Here is a 15,697-nt window from a genome sequence, read left to right as displayed (position 1 = left end):
CGGTGCGCTAGGCGCTATTGTGGATGCTCTAATTAAATTATGTTTCATTCGGAAGCACTTGTGTGTCTCCATCCCAATTGCGTTTCATTGGGATTATTATTTTTAACATTTTATTTCAGTTTCCAGTCAATAATTGAGTGTTGCGTTTAACTATTCATAAGAATTTTATTAAAAAGAAAATTTAATAATGGGACTATATGGATTGAGAGAGAGAGAGGCAATGTGCAAATTGCAATCAACAAATGAGTAAGAAAATAGCATGGGCACATCTTTTGATTACCTCATTGTTCAAATCTTGAACAAAATACAACAATATACAACGGATGCATGGAACCACTATTTCAAGGAATGTTGCCTACACTGTAGTGTGTTTTATGCACGACAACACTAATTCATATTCACAAAAATACTCCCATAGCCTTCCTTCGGCCATAATAACGATAACGGCCCTACAGGCAACAATGCATCACTGATCTATGCAGCTTAAAACAAACGCCCCCCTACCCGACATCACCACAATAACATAAAGGGGCATAAGAAAAAAGGTAACGAAACAAGAGACAAGACTCTCTACACCTACCTCTACTATCTGTCTCTATCTTCCCGAAGCCCTAGGGGCACTTCTAATATACATGTTGCCAAAAATTTGAGCAGCCCGGGGTCTCTCTGTTTGTAGAGCTCTTAGATTTCATTAACGTGTCAGATTTTCTTCGTGCCACAAGGCGAGCTTCACTGAAGAAATTGGAGGCCCGAATTAGCATAAGTATAAATGTGCCAACTAAAGATAAAGTAATTCAGAATAATACAACAACGAAGAGGAAGTGAGTAGAATAGAGATGAGTCCCCAACCAAGTAACATTTAATAAAAAAATTCCCACTTTTATAGGCCAGGAAAGACATGGGAGATCTCATATTTAGTAGGCAATTCTCAGATTATGGATTATTAAAGCATTGAAAATAACCTACTTAACAAGTAACTTGTAATCCACTAATATCTGTAAATTGGTAAATTCCTAAACATAATAAGCTATGACTGACCTGTACAATGGTGTGTAAGAGCGTGCTGACCAGACATGAGTAGCAGTATCATCACTACACAATCTGTTGGCTTGTCTTCATTCCACACTATGGTCACTGGGCCGACCATATAAATTGCCTTTGCTTGCTTGAAGCAGCTGCCCCTGCTGAGAATATAGAGGCTGCTGGGACGCTGGTGAATGAGGATGTGGAAGTTGTGACGACTGCTGATGCTGCTGGAAGTGTGCACTAACATCATGTTTACTAGAAGGCAAGCTGGCCAACGGCCTCTGGCCAAGCTCTTGTCCCACCTGCGTAGCAGACTCACCAGCAGTAGCTGGCATTGACACTGTGCGACTTATATTGGTTGTATGCCCATCCAATGGTTGTTCTGAAGCATGCCATTGGTGAGTATTGGCCGAAGAGACAGCCTTTGCCGCATTAGTTGCATTACTAGCGGTCCGAGGTAATGTTGTTGTGGCAACCATCTCACCAGAGTTGCTTGTTCGGTGCTGGTCGGCGTCAGAATCTACAGCTTGTGGTTTTGCTAGATCAGACTCTATCTGGCGATTTGGCTGCAGTCTTTGAAGAGCCAATTTGTTTTGATTCACTAACTTCTGGTGGGATAATGTCTGTTGGTGGTTTGAATTAGACATGGCCGATGGATGATTCTTTTGGTGAGTAACGGACTGGTTAGGTGGCCGTGGGGACCCATATTGCCCTGTTGGCTGCACAGTATTTGGCGGAGAATTGGAAAATGGGCCCTGACTTGACATTAAATGAGTGGATGTATCTCCTTGATCGGAACTTTGATTCCTGGGACTTGTTGAAACCCCATTTCCTAACAAAGGATCAACTGGAAGGGTCTGATGCATCGTCAGGCCACCTCTCCCCACTCCTTTTACATCCTTAGCAGGCTGTTGAGCTTGTGAATGCTGCCGCTGCTGAGGATGTTGCCTTCTAGATTGTGAAAGCTGCTGTTGCTGTTTTTGTCTATGCTTGCCAGTCTGATTAGCAAGCCCACTCCTACCAGCTTGTGCATTCCGTGTACCTCCTTGACCTGGTAATTGATGCTTCTGCTGATGCTGGGGAATTGAAGAAACTGATGTCAACGGAGAAAGTGATACCGGCGGTGTAGCTGATTGGAATTGAACTTGTGAACTATTTTGTACTGTAGGTGATATTGGGAGTTGAGACTGTGACTGAACATGTGGCATCAAAGAACTAGATGCAGCAAACTGTGGCTGTACTGGGTGCTGCTGCTGTTGCAGAAGACGATGTTTTCTCTCTTTGGCCAAGTGAATAGCATAGGCTTGCTGTTGGGGATTTGGGGTATGATTAGTCGGTCCTTGGAAATGTGGGTGACGAGGACTAAGGACTTGAGGCTGAGGTGATACTGGATGGGACGGCTGATGATGGAGCGGGTACGAGGATACTGGTGGAGACACGGTCTGATTAGGTAAGGCCGAACTCAATCCACCAAAGTGAGGCACTTGGCTGTTTCCTGGTGAGGCCTGCATATGAAGCTCAGGCGCCGTCATTTGCCTCTGCGAATCCCGACTCAGGCCAGGCTACAAAAGCACATAATTATCTGTTACTGGAAGTACAGACATATGCAACTATGAAATATAGGAATCACAAAGAAGTAGAGCTCCACTCACAAGGGGAAAAAAGTGATTCAAAATCAGACATGACACCATGGAAATTCAATTTTAATTTGGAGTGTGCAATTGTGAATCGAGATTCAAGAAGATACTTTACTCGCACAAAATTCGCTTATTAAAACCCAAAAAAGGAAAATATTATTTCCTAATAACGGGCCAAGAAGCAAATAGCTAGCTGAAATGAATATCGGCATCATGAACCTCTAGCCAGCATTTAAGCTTCATAACCATCATCAAAATTTGACGTACTTTGATGAAACTGACTCATTCACTGTTAGTAAAACTTAGTTAGAAAATTTATAAAGCTTAAACACAGCCATCCATGTCTTATTCTCTGGACGACCACAGGAAAATCGTTAATTTGTTAACACCCATCCCCATCAGCAACCCTGCCTATGAGTCACAATACAAACTAACCCCTCTAGGTTACTGAATCCCCAAAATAAGTGCCTTACCTACTAAAGTTGTCTCAGTTCCTCATATTTCAAATGCAGAATAGTTTACCGTACTCTACCAACGTGGAAAAAAGGATCCTAATTCCTAAGTGCCTCCCCTAACCTGGCAATATATATATATATTTCCATCTGTAGGCAAGCAGCACGAGAAACTCATGCAGCAAGAGAATGCCCGTTTATAAGTGGGCATGTGCAGAGAAAAGCTAGAATGAGATAGGAGTCTGCTTGCTTGACTAGGTTCATCAATGATGGTATTTTATTCGCAAAATAACTGTAGAAATATGTTCCCAGAAGATTAGAAAGGAATATAACTGCATACCCGCATCGTGTGCAGAGGTTCACGAGGTCTCAACATGGAACTTCCTTGACCAGAACCTACTCCAGAGTGCATACTCCCAGAGTTAACCATAGATGATGAAGCAATGCCTTGGAACCCAGGCCTTGTCATTGGCATGCTTCTAGTAACACCGCTGCCTATACCCATGCCACTAACACCAGGAAGTAAACGGGAACCACGATCAGCTGCTGGAAGAGCTCCAGAAGGAGTGAGATTAGGCTGTGCCACATTCCTATTAGTCATCATATGGTTATACTGCTGCACTCTATGCTGTTCGTCGGGTGATGCAGGTCTAGGAACAACATATCTACCATCCCTACATGACAGAATAACGGATTACACAATCAGAATTAACAGCAAAAACCAAAAAATTTAAGCCCCTCAACACATTACCTCATAGAGCCTGGTGAGGATGAAAAGTTGTTGCCAGGCATCATATTTGGCGATCCTTGCAGTGCAGAAACAGCACCAGATGCAGGATGCATCGAAGTCGCAGGACCCTGATTTGCAACGGCTAATCCACTAGGATGTGACCCTTGATAATCAATGGGAAGTATGTCCGGGCCAGAAATAGTGGCATCACATAAATCCAGAGGGCTTCAAAGGTTCAAGAGTCATTGAATTTAGAGAGAGAAAAATATATTAATTAAAACAAGAAAATGGTTCAGCAGTTTAACAGAGCAAAAAAAATGGTACAAGAATTTTAACAATAAAAAAAATACCTTCAAAGTGCACATGATCAAAACAAATAAAAAACTTACGTTAGAACGGGGCCTCCATTCAGGTTGTTCGGGAAGACTTGGGACAGTGCAAATGCATGAGATCCATGAGGTTGCTGGAGTTGTTTGGGATCCTGATTATTATTCTTAACAGAAATCAAGTAAATGAAATTAAATCACAATGATGACCAAACTTGAAGCATACAAATAAAACTTTGACGACAAAGCTTAATTCTTTAGTAAACAAAATGACAGAAATAATAGTCAGCAGTATCTTAAAATATATAAGTATGATCATATCAAGATAGCACATTAGAACAGGCATATAATAATGGAGTAATTAATAACCCAATAGGGAGCTTCAATACCAAAATCTCATACATAGTATCCAACTTCTTATTCAACAATTATCTTTTTTAGCAGTATTAACATCTTATCCAATACCAGAACCTCCACATATCTATAGTATCAATTATCAAAAGTAGCTAAAAGTCAAAACACATACAAGGAAAGATGCTGGTATGAGTCCATGTCACATGAGATGATGTTACATTCGATTCATTTGGTTAAAGTACCTGGTTTTTATGGTACTGTTGTTTCCGCCCAATAATGATGATTTTCTCAAAGTGAGATTTGAGAGTTTCTTCTTCCATTGGCCCCTGCAAACGCTGAAACAACTGCCTGGCGCTTCCCTATATAAAACAGAAAGAACATGGTATTGTAACAAACCACCAAATAGTACAAGAATACAAGGATGTAAAAAAAGAAGGAATTGTACCTTGGGAATGCCAGGCAGTGTAGAAGGATATGGTTGAGAGGACCCAGAGTCTTCAGCACTATCTGCTCCATCACCAGATGTTTTATCCATCAAAAAATTGTGGCGCTCCTTGCATTCCTTAGCTTTGCGATATATGCACTTTACATGAACATAAACATAATACTAAGTATCTTAGAAAGTAGTACAAACTTTTTATGGAAATCACAACCAACAATCACAAGATCCACCTACATTTCAAAACTTACCTTGAACTGCAGAGTACTGTTGATAGCATCGCTAACAAGCTCCCAGTTTGGGCCCAAGTCATGTGCCAGGACAACAAGTGCCTGGAAAGGACGACCATATCTTCAGTCTTAAGATAATATCTTTACAAGTACTAAAAGAACAACCATATTAAGTCTTAAAAACATGGTGAGTACTTAGCATGTACTCTTTCTTACTTTACATTCTCTCCACTTTAACTATTTTACACTCCTATCATTTTTCCAAAACTAGTGCAAAACAAAGAAGTGCCTCCTTATGGTGGGGCGGAGGGAGTACTATAAAAATCAACCTGGTCCTCGAAGAGTGTCCATGGACTTCCTGAACCCAACTGACCAGTAGGCATCTGAGAACAATGAATATGCTTAACTTTAGAGTTAATCCAACATTAACAACAGAAAACTGAAAGGAGGGGGGATCAGAATGGCAAATGTACCTTCATAATCTTTGGCTTTCTACCCCGATCCCGACCACTAAGCATTTTAACAAATTTATTTGGATTAGACATGTTACTCATTTGGGAGGCTGCTGGAGAAGGAGCAGAACCAGGAGCAATATTCTCAAAAGAGTTATCTTCTGATAAACGCATAATCTTTGGCTTCTTTATCACGGGTTGACCAAATAAACCTTTAGAGATGATCATATAATTACATAAGTGATTCAGTATACGCAAACAAAATCAATATTGAAATTGTTACTGACTTAAAGAGAACAAGTTTTACCACTGTTGCCATTAGACTCAAGTTGCTGACTTTTCTTTATGTTATTGTTATCCCTCTGAAACTGCAAAGAGAGTAGAAGCACCAACCATCAATTTGATACATTGACACAATTACAAGGAATACATGTGCCAGCATTCCCTAAACTGAAACTCCAAAATAGAATGGTTTATTTTTATTATTTGATTAAGTCAAATGGACATTTCATTTTGAGTGAACTAACAAATTAAATCACTGAAGAGTTACGAGTTAAGACTGCAATATACTAATTCCAATGTGTTTTATATGAAAGATAATCAGCAAGCATTTCAACAAAAAGAAGGCCAATGAACAAAAACTTATTCGTAAACTGAAGTTCAATAATAAAATTATAGTATAAATTTAAGCAGGGTTAAGAAGAATAAGTGAAGACCGAAAGTAGCCCTCAGAAAGCTTATATGTATCTAGAGTGCATCTCTTATCAATGTACGATATCGCGTACAATAACAAAACAAAAAGAAAAGAAGATTACAAATTCACCTGCTCTATTTGGAAGGTAGTATCAACCTGCCATCTTGGTTCATACGAAGCATGCTGCGCCATAATACCAAAGGGATATAAGACATGGGCGATTTTGAAACAATTGGTGCAAACATTTTAAAAATCATATAATAATGGTTACCAGATGCTTGGGTCTCTTCCTTTTCTTATGTTTTGTCATGATTTCTGCTGAGTAAAATGGTAATTGCTTATTGAAGTCCCTGCCTGACTCAACTTCCAAGCTATTTGGAACAAATGATCCGCCATGAAGAGTCGACTGCTCATCCTGAAATGAATTGGTATCATCACTCGAAGCATCTGTTTTATTAGGTAGCTGAAGGCATTCAGAGGTTCCTGCACTAAATGGGCTGATAAATCTCCTGGAAGCAGTCCGGACGCGTTTTGTTGGAATTGACACATTAAGACTGCCACCTGGTCGCTTCACCATTAAAGTGGTTGGTTGACTGACAATTTTGTTTTCAGCATATCGCATTGGCAATTTGTCGGAGCTTACTTCGTATGATTTCACCCCATAACCACGTATCAAGTGTTTACGCTTCTTTTGGCCAAATCTTGAGGACTTACTATTGTCAAAGGCCATTGGCATGTTATATGGGCTTATGTCCCCCTCATCCTCATCATATGCAGTATCTTGAGATTCAAAGTCTGCAGTTTAATTGAATATGCAAAACAAATAATTTAAAAATAAAAAATGGCAAAGGATAATCAAGCAATACATATATCAGATTTACCTGCAGTGGCATCATAGGCAGATGTTTCTTTCACTTCCTCTTGAGCACTATTTCCTATGTTCTGGGAAACCAAGCATATGATCAGTTTTAGAGACTAGATAATACCTAAAGATTAAGAAATAATACAAAAGAATTCACATTGTAATATTAGGAGTGCACATAAAATAAACCTGGGTTTGTCCAACGAGAGATGACTTTCATGAATTCATAGGTCAGTATGGGCATCTTATTATGAATAATTATGTATTATGGACCACAACCAAACCCTTTAATCCAGGAAAAAGTTCCACTGTGCTTAAACAGATATTCAGTAGATACTAATCCTGAGGAAAAACATTCTTGTAGGGAATAGGGGCTGGATACATCTTTCATTATGCCAATATTTTTGGCATTCCAAAGCCAAAGCATGCGTTCTCGAAAGCCAGCATGTCAGTAGCATTGGCTCATCTAAAACCACCCATTATCATCAGCTTTACTTCTTACATACATATGTTAAATTAGTCATTTATAATTATGCTTTTCTTAAGAAAAAGAAATTGCAAAGCATGACGCAGTGAACCATAGTTGATTCTCACTGCAAAAGCTGAGTCAGAGAAAGCATTTACCTCACACCGTGCAACCTGTGATACTATTGAGTGCTTATAGGCTTCCATGGCCCCAGCGGGGACTGCATAGAAGAGATTTTCCTGAAAGTCAGAATAAATATATAAGTCAACTTAAAATGAGGGGTTGAGAAAAGCAGTAGGGAAAGATATGAGAAAGAGTGCATCAAGATAATCTGTTACGATTCCATACTTCTGTTAATTTATCGTCCCATGAGAGGTCAAGGATCTCCATGTCAGATACTCTATCTGGAGTCACCGACACCTCAGCTTGGTTATTAATAACATTGAAATTGTGATGTTTCAAAAATCTAACTGCATAAGCCTTAACGGGAAGAGTGTCATCTCTTTTTCTTTCCTGCTCAAGTAATGAGGTCTTTGCCTATCAAACCAAAAACAATCATAATCAAAAACATAGTTTTCTATCCACCAAATATTAACTATCATTAACTTTAACAACCTTTTCAAAATCACCCCAGCCTAGCAGATAAAAAAGATTGCTTGCAATTAATAGCAAGTCAACGAAAACATGTTAGTTCACCTGAACAAAGAGCTGAGCTGGAAATCATACATTATTGTTACCATATAGAACTATGGTTTTAAAAAAGGCATCCCTAGAAAGTCCTTTTACACATCAATTGACCAACTACGGAGCAAAGACATACATAACATGACAAATTATATACATTCCTTGGAATTTTAGCAAGAACAAAAACCTTCTATCAACAAAATTAAATAAAAATTATGGCACCTTACTGGGTATAGCTCATAGCTTAAAATTACACCTTACTCTAAACTTCCAGTGGATGAATTAGAACTCAGGCACATATTAGATTTGCTGATTCATACATTTCAATCAGATGATTCGGATTATATCATTTGGGAGCTCTTTGCATGTGCCTACCAACTATAGTAGTTACAGGTTATCAGCTTGAGATTTCATAAATAAAAGAAAAGAAAAAGGTTTAACCAACAAACAAACAAACACCTCTTAATGGAATCAAACAGTTGTCATCACATCAACTTAAAGAATTTATACATACCTCAACAGAATGCCAGAACTCCATGATATGTTTTGACAAGGTATGAGCTACTTTTTTTGCCTCCATACCAGAATTGCTCTCGTGTTTTCTCAACCTAGAAGCAAAAGCAGCTCGAGAACTTATTTGAGCCGCAGCAGCTATTTTCCAAGTACGCTCCTAACAACCAGGAAACACTCTATTGGTGACATATATTATCTCCAGCAAAGAAAATCATTAAAGCTTATTCCCAATAAATTTTATATAAAAATACTATAGACAGCTAGTGAAGATCTGAAGAGAAAACAATGGGGTGGGAAGAACTTTTAAGATCAGACCTGAGTAAAATCATTTGCCAACCATGTCATCTCTTCGAGCACATAATCCCAATGAGATTTTGGATGCATTTTTCTCACAGATGTCAAAGCAGATAATTGTGCAATCCTCTTTCGTTTTGCCTATTCATTTCATTGTATCAGATATTTGGTACATAAAGTTATAAAAACATGCTGAAGCACAACTCAAATAGACAAATGAAATGTAATGTGTAAACACAACAATCTAACCTCGATAATTTGTGCTTCTTTCAAGACTGAATCTTCATCAATTTCTAGCTGTAGTTTTGAGTTTGAAGAGGAAGAAGTTTGAGCCTCAAGGGAAATAGTAGAATTCTTAGTCAATGATCCATCATTAGGGAAATCAGAAGTTGAAGTATAAAAAGAATGCTGATTTATAACAGCACATGAAATTTCGTCACGTAATCCAAGATTTCCATCCAAAAGAGGATCAGTTTTTATTCCTGATTCTGACCCCCTTGGTTCAGAAGAAGGCTCCATTGCTTCATTAACAATTTGATTTTTCATCTCATTCTTCATAGCAGATCCATTGTCATTCAATTCTTCATGTTTCCGCTTGAAGCCACTCTCTTGCTGCATCAGACATGCTGAGGAGTTTTTTGGGTTGTCAAGAGCACAACCACCAACCACCCCCGCCTGTCTCTTTTCAATTACAAGCTCATCACTTTCTACCAATGCCGTTCCCTCTGAGGGTATAGTCTGATCTTTGATAGGCACATTTGAATCGCCATTTGTAACTTTTTTACACATACCACCAACATTGTTTCCATCAATACTTTTGTTGGTTTGTGCACAAGATAATGAAGAATCCAAAACCTTCATGCCACACAAGTCAGTCATGTTATGAGCATCAAATTTTGTCCCATCCTTTTCACTGCTGCTACCATTTATTTGACAGTAACTAGATTCCTTCTCAGTTTTATTGGCAGGCTCAATTTTCTGGCACTCATTAACTGCAGAAGTCATCTCTTCAATTGTCTGTATGGCCTCAGATCCATCAAAAGTCATTTGAGTGGGAGTCTCTAAAGCATCACATTGTGATTGTTGATTACATTGATCATCCAGAGTACAGGCAATAGCATCTGATGCAGCCTCCACAAGTACAGGTTCGAGCAGGTTTTTAGATGACTCTACAGCCTTTCCATCACCTAACTTTATATCCTGTTGTGTCTCCACCATTCCATCCTTCACACCATCTTTAGCACACATAGGCTTTGAATCACAATTTATAGATATAAACGGATTTTCGGCATCAGATATTTGTCCTTTAAGCTCCTTGTCGTGGTGAGGCGGTAGAGAAGAGCCATCACTGCCATGAGTTGTATTTACATCAACTGAACTCAATCTAATCCCATCACGATTTGGACGGGACCTATTCCTTCTCTTATACGCTTTTTTAGGCACGCTAAAAGCAACTGATTCACCATGTTCCCGAGTCCTATGACTCCCATCCATCTGAGATAACTTTTCTGGTAGCACAGTTTTATTCCTTCTAGGATGTAATGAAATCTTATCACCCTCAGAACAGTCATGTTCACCATCAAATAGCATAAGATTATCAGCACTATTGGGTTCACAAAGATCCACCCCAAGTCTACCACTACTCTCCACAGAGTCTCCATGGGGTGACGCAGTGAATGCAAAACTGCCTTTTGCTTCACTGTAGCTCCAAACAAACAAATAAGCATATATTACTCACAAAAGCTGCATAATAGAGGTACAATTAAGTCATATATGGTTATCTTACATACCCGGTAACAAAGTGATCCTGATGTTGATTGGTCAACGAAGTTGACTGAACACTAATTGAAGCAGCATCTCCAGGCTTAAGTAAATCCAAGGGATTTCCACCCTGCCAACAAAAAGGGATCAAATACTGCAAAATGTTTTATGTGCATTGAGAAAAAGAGTTTTGAGATACAGCTCCATACTTTTTCAAGAAATTCCAATTCTCTTTTTGTCTTATCCCGAACATTATACTCTTGCCTGTGGTCACAAGAAAAATGTTCACGGCAATGAAATAGATGATGAGTCCTTGAGAGTTTTGTGCAGCATTGTGAGAAAGCGATGCATCACGGCTGTATTACCTGAGCTCTCCTTGGATCCTTTCGATAGCTGCTCGTCTGAGAGAAGTTTTGTGAGCAATACCAACTCCACCTTCGACAACTCCTCCCATAGACTCAACTTCGGCATTTACTAAGAGCACAGACGGTGAGTCGCACCCATGCATCACCCAGTTCAAAAGCTACAAATTACTGTCTCCATGAACTCGAGACCAAATGCAAACTCCTAAAGAACAAAACTGCAGCTTATTATTGATCAAAGGTTCTACATAGATGATAAAATACTAGAGTGTGTTTTTGAAATACATAGGATGTAGTCTTAGTAAAGAGAGGTTCATTTTGCTTTGTCTCGTGCATTGTGGTGGATGTGATAGTCTCCAAGTTCAATAGTTTAATGCATCAACAGGTCAGATTTAAGTTTACTAACAATGTAACGTAATATCACTTGACGCCTAAGAACCTTGGTTTTGGTAATAAAACCATTTACAAGATTACTGAATTATTTATTTAGTTCAAACTGCAAGTGTGCCATCAGTATATCACTTTTTTACCAATCATAGCATTCAAGTGTGAAACACACGCGAAATTAGATGCACTATATCTTGCTGTGATTGGCCAAGGATGAAGTGACAATAAAGATAAAGTTTGCATTCATCCAAATTCTAAATCAAGCAACCTTGTTTAACTATACCACACAGGCACGATATTCTAAAATCTTGAAAATAAGTACAAAGGTACATTCCATATTTACCGAATTTAAAATTTCATAGCCACATGCAAAAACAAATCCATACATTCTAATTCAAACGAGCTATGTTTCTCACCACCCTAAGGCTAAAAAGGCTGGTAAACAGTGACTAAAAACTATAACGTATAGCAGATATGAAATAACCAGCATAAATAGGCTGACTGAGAGCAAATGCATCTTAACTATCCCTTTGCTACTGAAGGGACGTAGTGATTCGTATTGACAAACCCGCCTATTTGATTCAGCAGATTACTTGTGTCCAAGTGCCAAACCAAATAACGATGGAAACTAAGACACCTAGAAATATGAGGAAACATGCATTTCCCTCCACTTCCTCTCAAGTTCAAACTGTCATAACTGATCAACTAAAAGTTCCAGACAAGTACCACAGACTCAACACGTCGAACTCAGCTCATTCATTATGCAAAACCATGTAAAACTCATCCAATCATGCGCCCATCATCGCATCCTCACAATGCAGCAAATTCGAAGAAATGCACGACAAGAATGTCAAGATGCACGTAGAAATCAACTCCGTTTCAATTCCCCCCAATTTCAAACCCCTAATTCAGCTATGAGCTTGCAGGAAAATCCCAATGTCATGACAAACTCTGCCAGAGCTCTAAATTCTAGGGTTTCCGGAGCTAGGAACGCGAGGATAATACCTGAATTGCGATTGACCACGAAGGAATTGCAGCTCGTGACTTGGAAAATCCCCCCTCAGCTCCTCTAGGGTTTTGCCTCTGATTGCACAAGGTACCTCAACTCAAAGCAATGATTGCATATTCACCTGACTCTATAGAGGCATTTCCGGTACAGCATGGCAATGAAGAGGATCGTATGCATACAGAATACGTGTATGTATAGGTCAGTGCGTGTAACTGCGTGAGATTTTGATCTAGGAATGAAGCTGCAGGCTCGTCCCCCTTCGTGCTCGTTGGTTCCCCGCAACTTTCTCTCTCTAAAAATGTCTATTGGTTTTCTCTCTCTAAAATATTGTAAAAACTATTTTGGGCGCGAGAATTCGGGCCCATCATGCCGACAAATTTTTCAGATTGGGCCTCGTTTGATTTGGGCTTGAATTGATATAAAAATAATAAGGTTATCTAAAAAATTTGATTTAATATAAATAAATTATACTAGTAGATATTTTCAAAAAAATAAAACTCACATGCACGCTCTTCAAAACAATTTTTTTGTGGACATGAGATAAAAGTAATTTATAGAAAATCAACAGAACAAGACTTGAAATTATAATAAAACATAATAGTAGATCGCATGCATGAAAGAGATAACTGAAAATATTTAGCATTTTCATTAATTAATACTTCATCCGTCCCATAATAAGAGTTACAATTTTATCAATTTGGTCCGGTCCATAATAAGAATCATATTTTATTTTTACCATAAATAGTAAGTAGATTTAACACTCCATTACTCATTTAACTCACATTCTATTATAAAATCAATATAAAAAGTACAATAAATATATTCTATTAACTTTTTAAATCAATTATTCTTTATATTTCTTAGAACTTGTGTCTACGGGAGCAGAGAGAGTAGTAATTAGTAAAACAAAAAACAAATCCCTCTAGACTCGTTCAATCTTTCCTCAAATACCATCTATTACACTATTTTTCCTCCTTTATTTCAAAAAGTAAATCATGAAATTTCTACATTTCAGTTTACATACAAAAAAAAAAGCATCAAAATTATCATTGTAAGTCAGATTTAACGGCGGCGGATGGAAACCGACGGCGACGGCGGCAGCAGCAGCGGCGCAGGAAAATTCACCCGCGCCGTATCCACCCGCACCCTAACGGACGTCATCCACGACGACCCCGACGATGGCGACTCGAAAGAGGAGCTCCGCGGCTGGAGGCACTTCAAGGAAAAGATCCGCAGCCAAGGCCGCCGCGCCGGCAGCGGCTCCGCGTGGACGTCGAGCGTGTCCGTCCCGGCCTCGGACGTGCCGGTCCAGAATCGCGTCATGTTCCGGCACCCCTCGGGCCGGGTGAGCGCGGCCCCGGAGTCCGACCCGGGCATGCTGCAGGGCGCGGAGATCGGGGCCGTGCCGCAGCAGGACTTCCTCTCCTCCAGCCTGAGGCGCAACTCCAGCGGCCGCAACGAGAGGAGCGGGAGGTTCGACAGCGACCCCTCGCCCCTGCGGCGGCTGCAGGAGGAGGAGGCGGCGGAGGAGGAGGGGGGCGGGGAGGCGGAGGGGCAGGTGAAGATGTCGCTGATGTCGCTGCTGGCGGAGAACGATGACGAGTACGGGATGGAGGAGGAGGAGGAGGAGGAGGAGCAGGACGGGGGAGAGGCGAATATTAACTGTAGTATTTGTATGGTGAGGCATAAGGGGGCGGCGTTTGATCCGTGCGGGCATTCGTTTTGCCGGCTGTGTTCGAGGGAGATGTGGGTTCAAGGGGGCAATTGCCCTCTCTGTAATAATTATGTTTTGGAAATTCTTGATGTTTTCTAACCTTTTTTTGTTTTTAGGTTTATACTTTTTAATAATTGGATTTAATTATTACTCCTTTGTTTCCGAGGTATTTTTTGCTTGATTAATGGTTAAATTTCAAGTGTGGTTTCTCATGATATTGAAAAAGCAAACCAAACTTTGTTAATATACATTCATGATCTCTATATTATAGTACTCCCTCCTCCGTCCCACTTTAGTACCCCTATTGACTTTTCTGCCCTCGTTTTATAAAAATGATAATAAACAGATAAAATGGATAAATAGTAAAGCAAGGGAGAGAATAATGGTAAAGTGAGAGTAAATAAACGATGTGGTACTAGTACTAGTACCACATCACCCCAAATATTTCCACTACAATATTTCTCAAACAAATTTCCACTACAATTTGATAATTTAATCCTAGATTCCAGCCCTGAAGTGTTTAAGTCGCTTGATGCAAAAAAATATTTTCCAAGTGTTTCAGTATTCCAGAACTTGCCTGTGCTGCTGAATCCCCATTTTTCACCTTGGTAGAAGTTTTCAGAATTGCTATCTGCTTGGTAGGAATATCCAAAACAAATAAGAATATTCCTCAATAATTTACACATTTAGAGTTGTTTTACACGAACTACCTTAACGGCTTGATCCTCTCATCACCCCCATATAAAAACACAAAAATGACTCTTTTTTTTTTTCTTAAATAAGCAAAATCTTGAACTTTTACGTTTGCAATCCATTCTTAACCTAAGCATGAACTAACAAGGAGGTGTATTTAGTTTCCAAGGATGACTAGTTGAATAAACATCGTCCATTATATTATATACAAGTGAGTTGTCACGATAGGGAGCCAAAAGAAGGTGATATTGATGTTGAATTGAAAATGCATGAAAGAGAAATGTGTAAGTGTTTCCATTTCAGTTGGGAAACAAGTTTCTGAAAAGGAGTGGCGATATGTAAGTGAGTAATGAAAATGTGAACACAGCCAGCATACACATAGGGATGAACAATAAACAACTTGGTACTGGATTTAGAGATGTGAAGTTGTTGTAGGATAGATCGCTGCAGTCAAATTGTAAGTTTTCAATCAACTACATTGCTATCTATATGAATTTTGTTATCATTCCACTTCTATGATAAGTGGGAAATAGGAGTACGTATTAAATATTAAGTTCTGGATGGAAAGGGAACCGTCTTCCATCAATTGTGGCACTGTCCCGTTAAGGAAGT

The 15,697-nt window shown here is 39.3% G+C and overlaps 2 protein-coding genes across 4 annotated transcripts; one reads left to right on the top strand and one right to left on the bottom strand.

The window, feature by feature from the left end:
• Window positions 1-243: 243 nt before the first annotated feature.
• LOC121786157 (chromatin modification-related protein EAF1 B-like) lies at window positions 244-12,959 on the bottom strand. Of its 3 annotated transcripts, none has more exons than XM_042184711.1 (23): window positions 12,675-12,959; window positions 11,286-11,500; window positions 11,130-11,184; window positions 10,950-11,050; window positions 9,409-10,858; window positions 9,181-9,300; window positions 8,867-9,022; window positions 8,017-8,205; window positions 7,827-7,907; window positions 7,222-7,282; window positions 6,612-7,135; window positions 6,470-6,523; window positions 5,954-6,014; window positions 5,668-5,858; window positions 5,524-5,577; window positions 5,216-5,296; window positions 4,971-5,108; window positions 4,768-4,884; window positions 4,235-4,338; window positions 3,867-4,070; window positions 3,456-3,789; window positions 1,039-2,588; window positions 244-732 (listed from the first exon to the last, which is right to left on the bottom strand). In XM_042184711.1, exons 2-22 carry the CDS (start codon window positions 11,426-11,428, stop codon window positions 1,116-1,118), a joined length of 5,691 nt encoding a protein of 1,896 aa, XP_042040645.1. In that variant the 5' UTR covers window positions 11,429-11,500; window positions 12,675-12,959; the 3' UTR covers window positions 244-732; window positions 1,039-1,115. The 3 variants fall into 3 exon arrangements, with proteins under 3 accessions (XP_042040645.1, XP_042040644.1, XP_042040646.1); XM_042184710.1 differs by having other exon boundaries at window positions 11,286-11,487; XM_042184712.1 differs by having other exon boundaries at window positions 4,235-4,326; window positions 11,286-11,487.
• A 794-nt stretch (window positions 12,960-13,753) lies between these two features.
• Window positions 13,754-14,491, top strand: LOC121786978 (E3 ubiquitin-protein ligase COP1-like). Its single transcript, XM_042185567.1, has one exon. The coding sequence runs from the start codon at window positions 13,754-13,756 to the stop codon at window positions 14,489-14,491; it is 738 nt and encodes a 245-aa protein (XP_042041501.1).
• Window positions 14,492-15,697: the final 1,206 nt, after the last annotated feature.

Source organism: Salvia splendens, chromosome 22, assembly GCF_004379255.2.
Source record: "Salvia splendens isolate huo1 chromosome 22, SspV2, whole genome shotgun sequence".
Lineage (NCBI taxonomy): Eukaryota > Viridiplantae > Streptophyta > Magnoliopsida > Lamiales > Lamiaceae > Salvia > Salvia splendens.
This window is presented reverse-complemented; position numbering and strand designations above follow the sequence as displayed.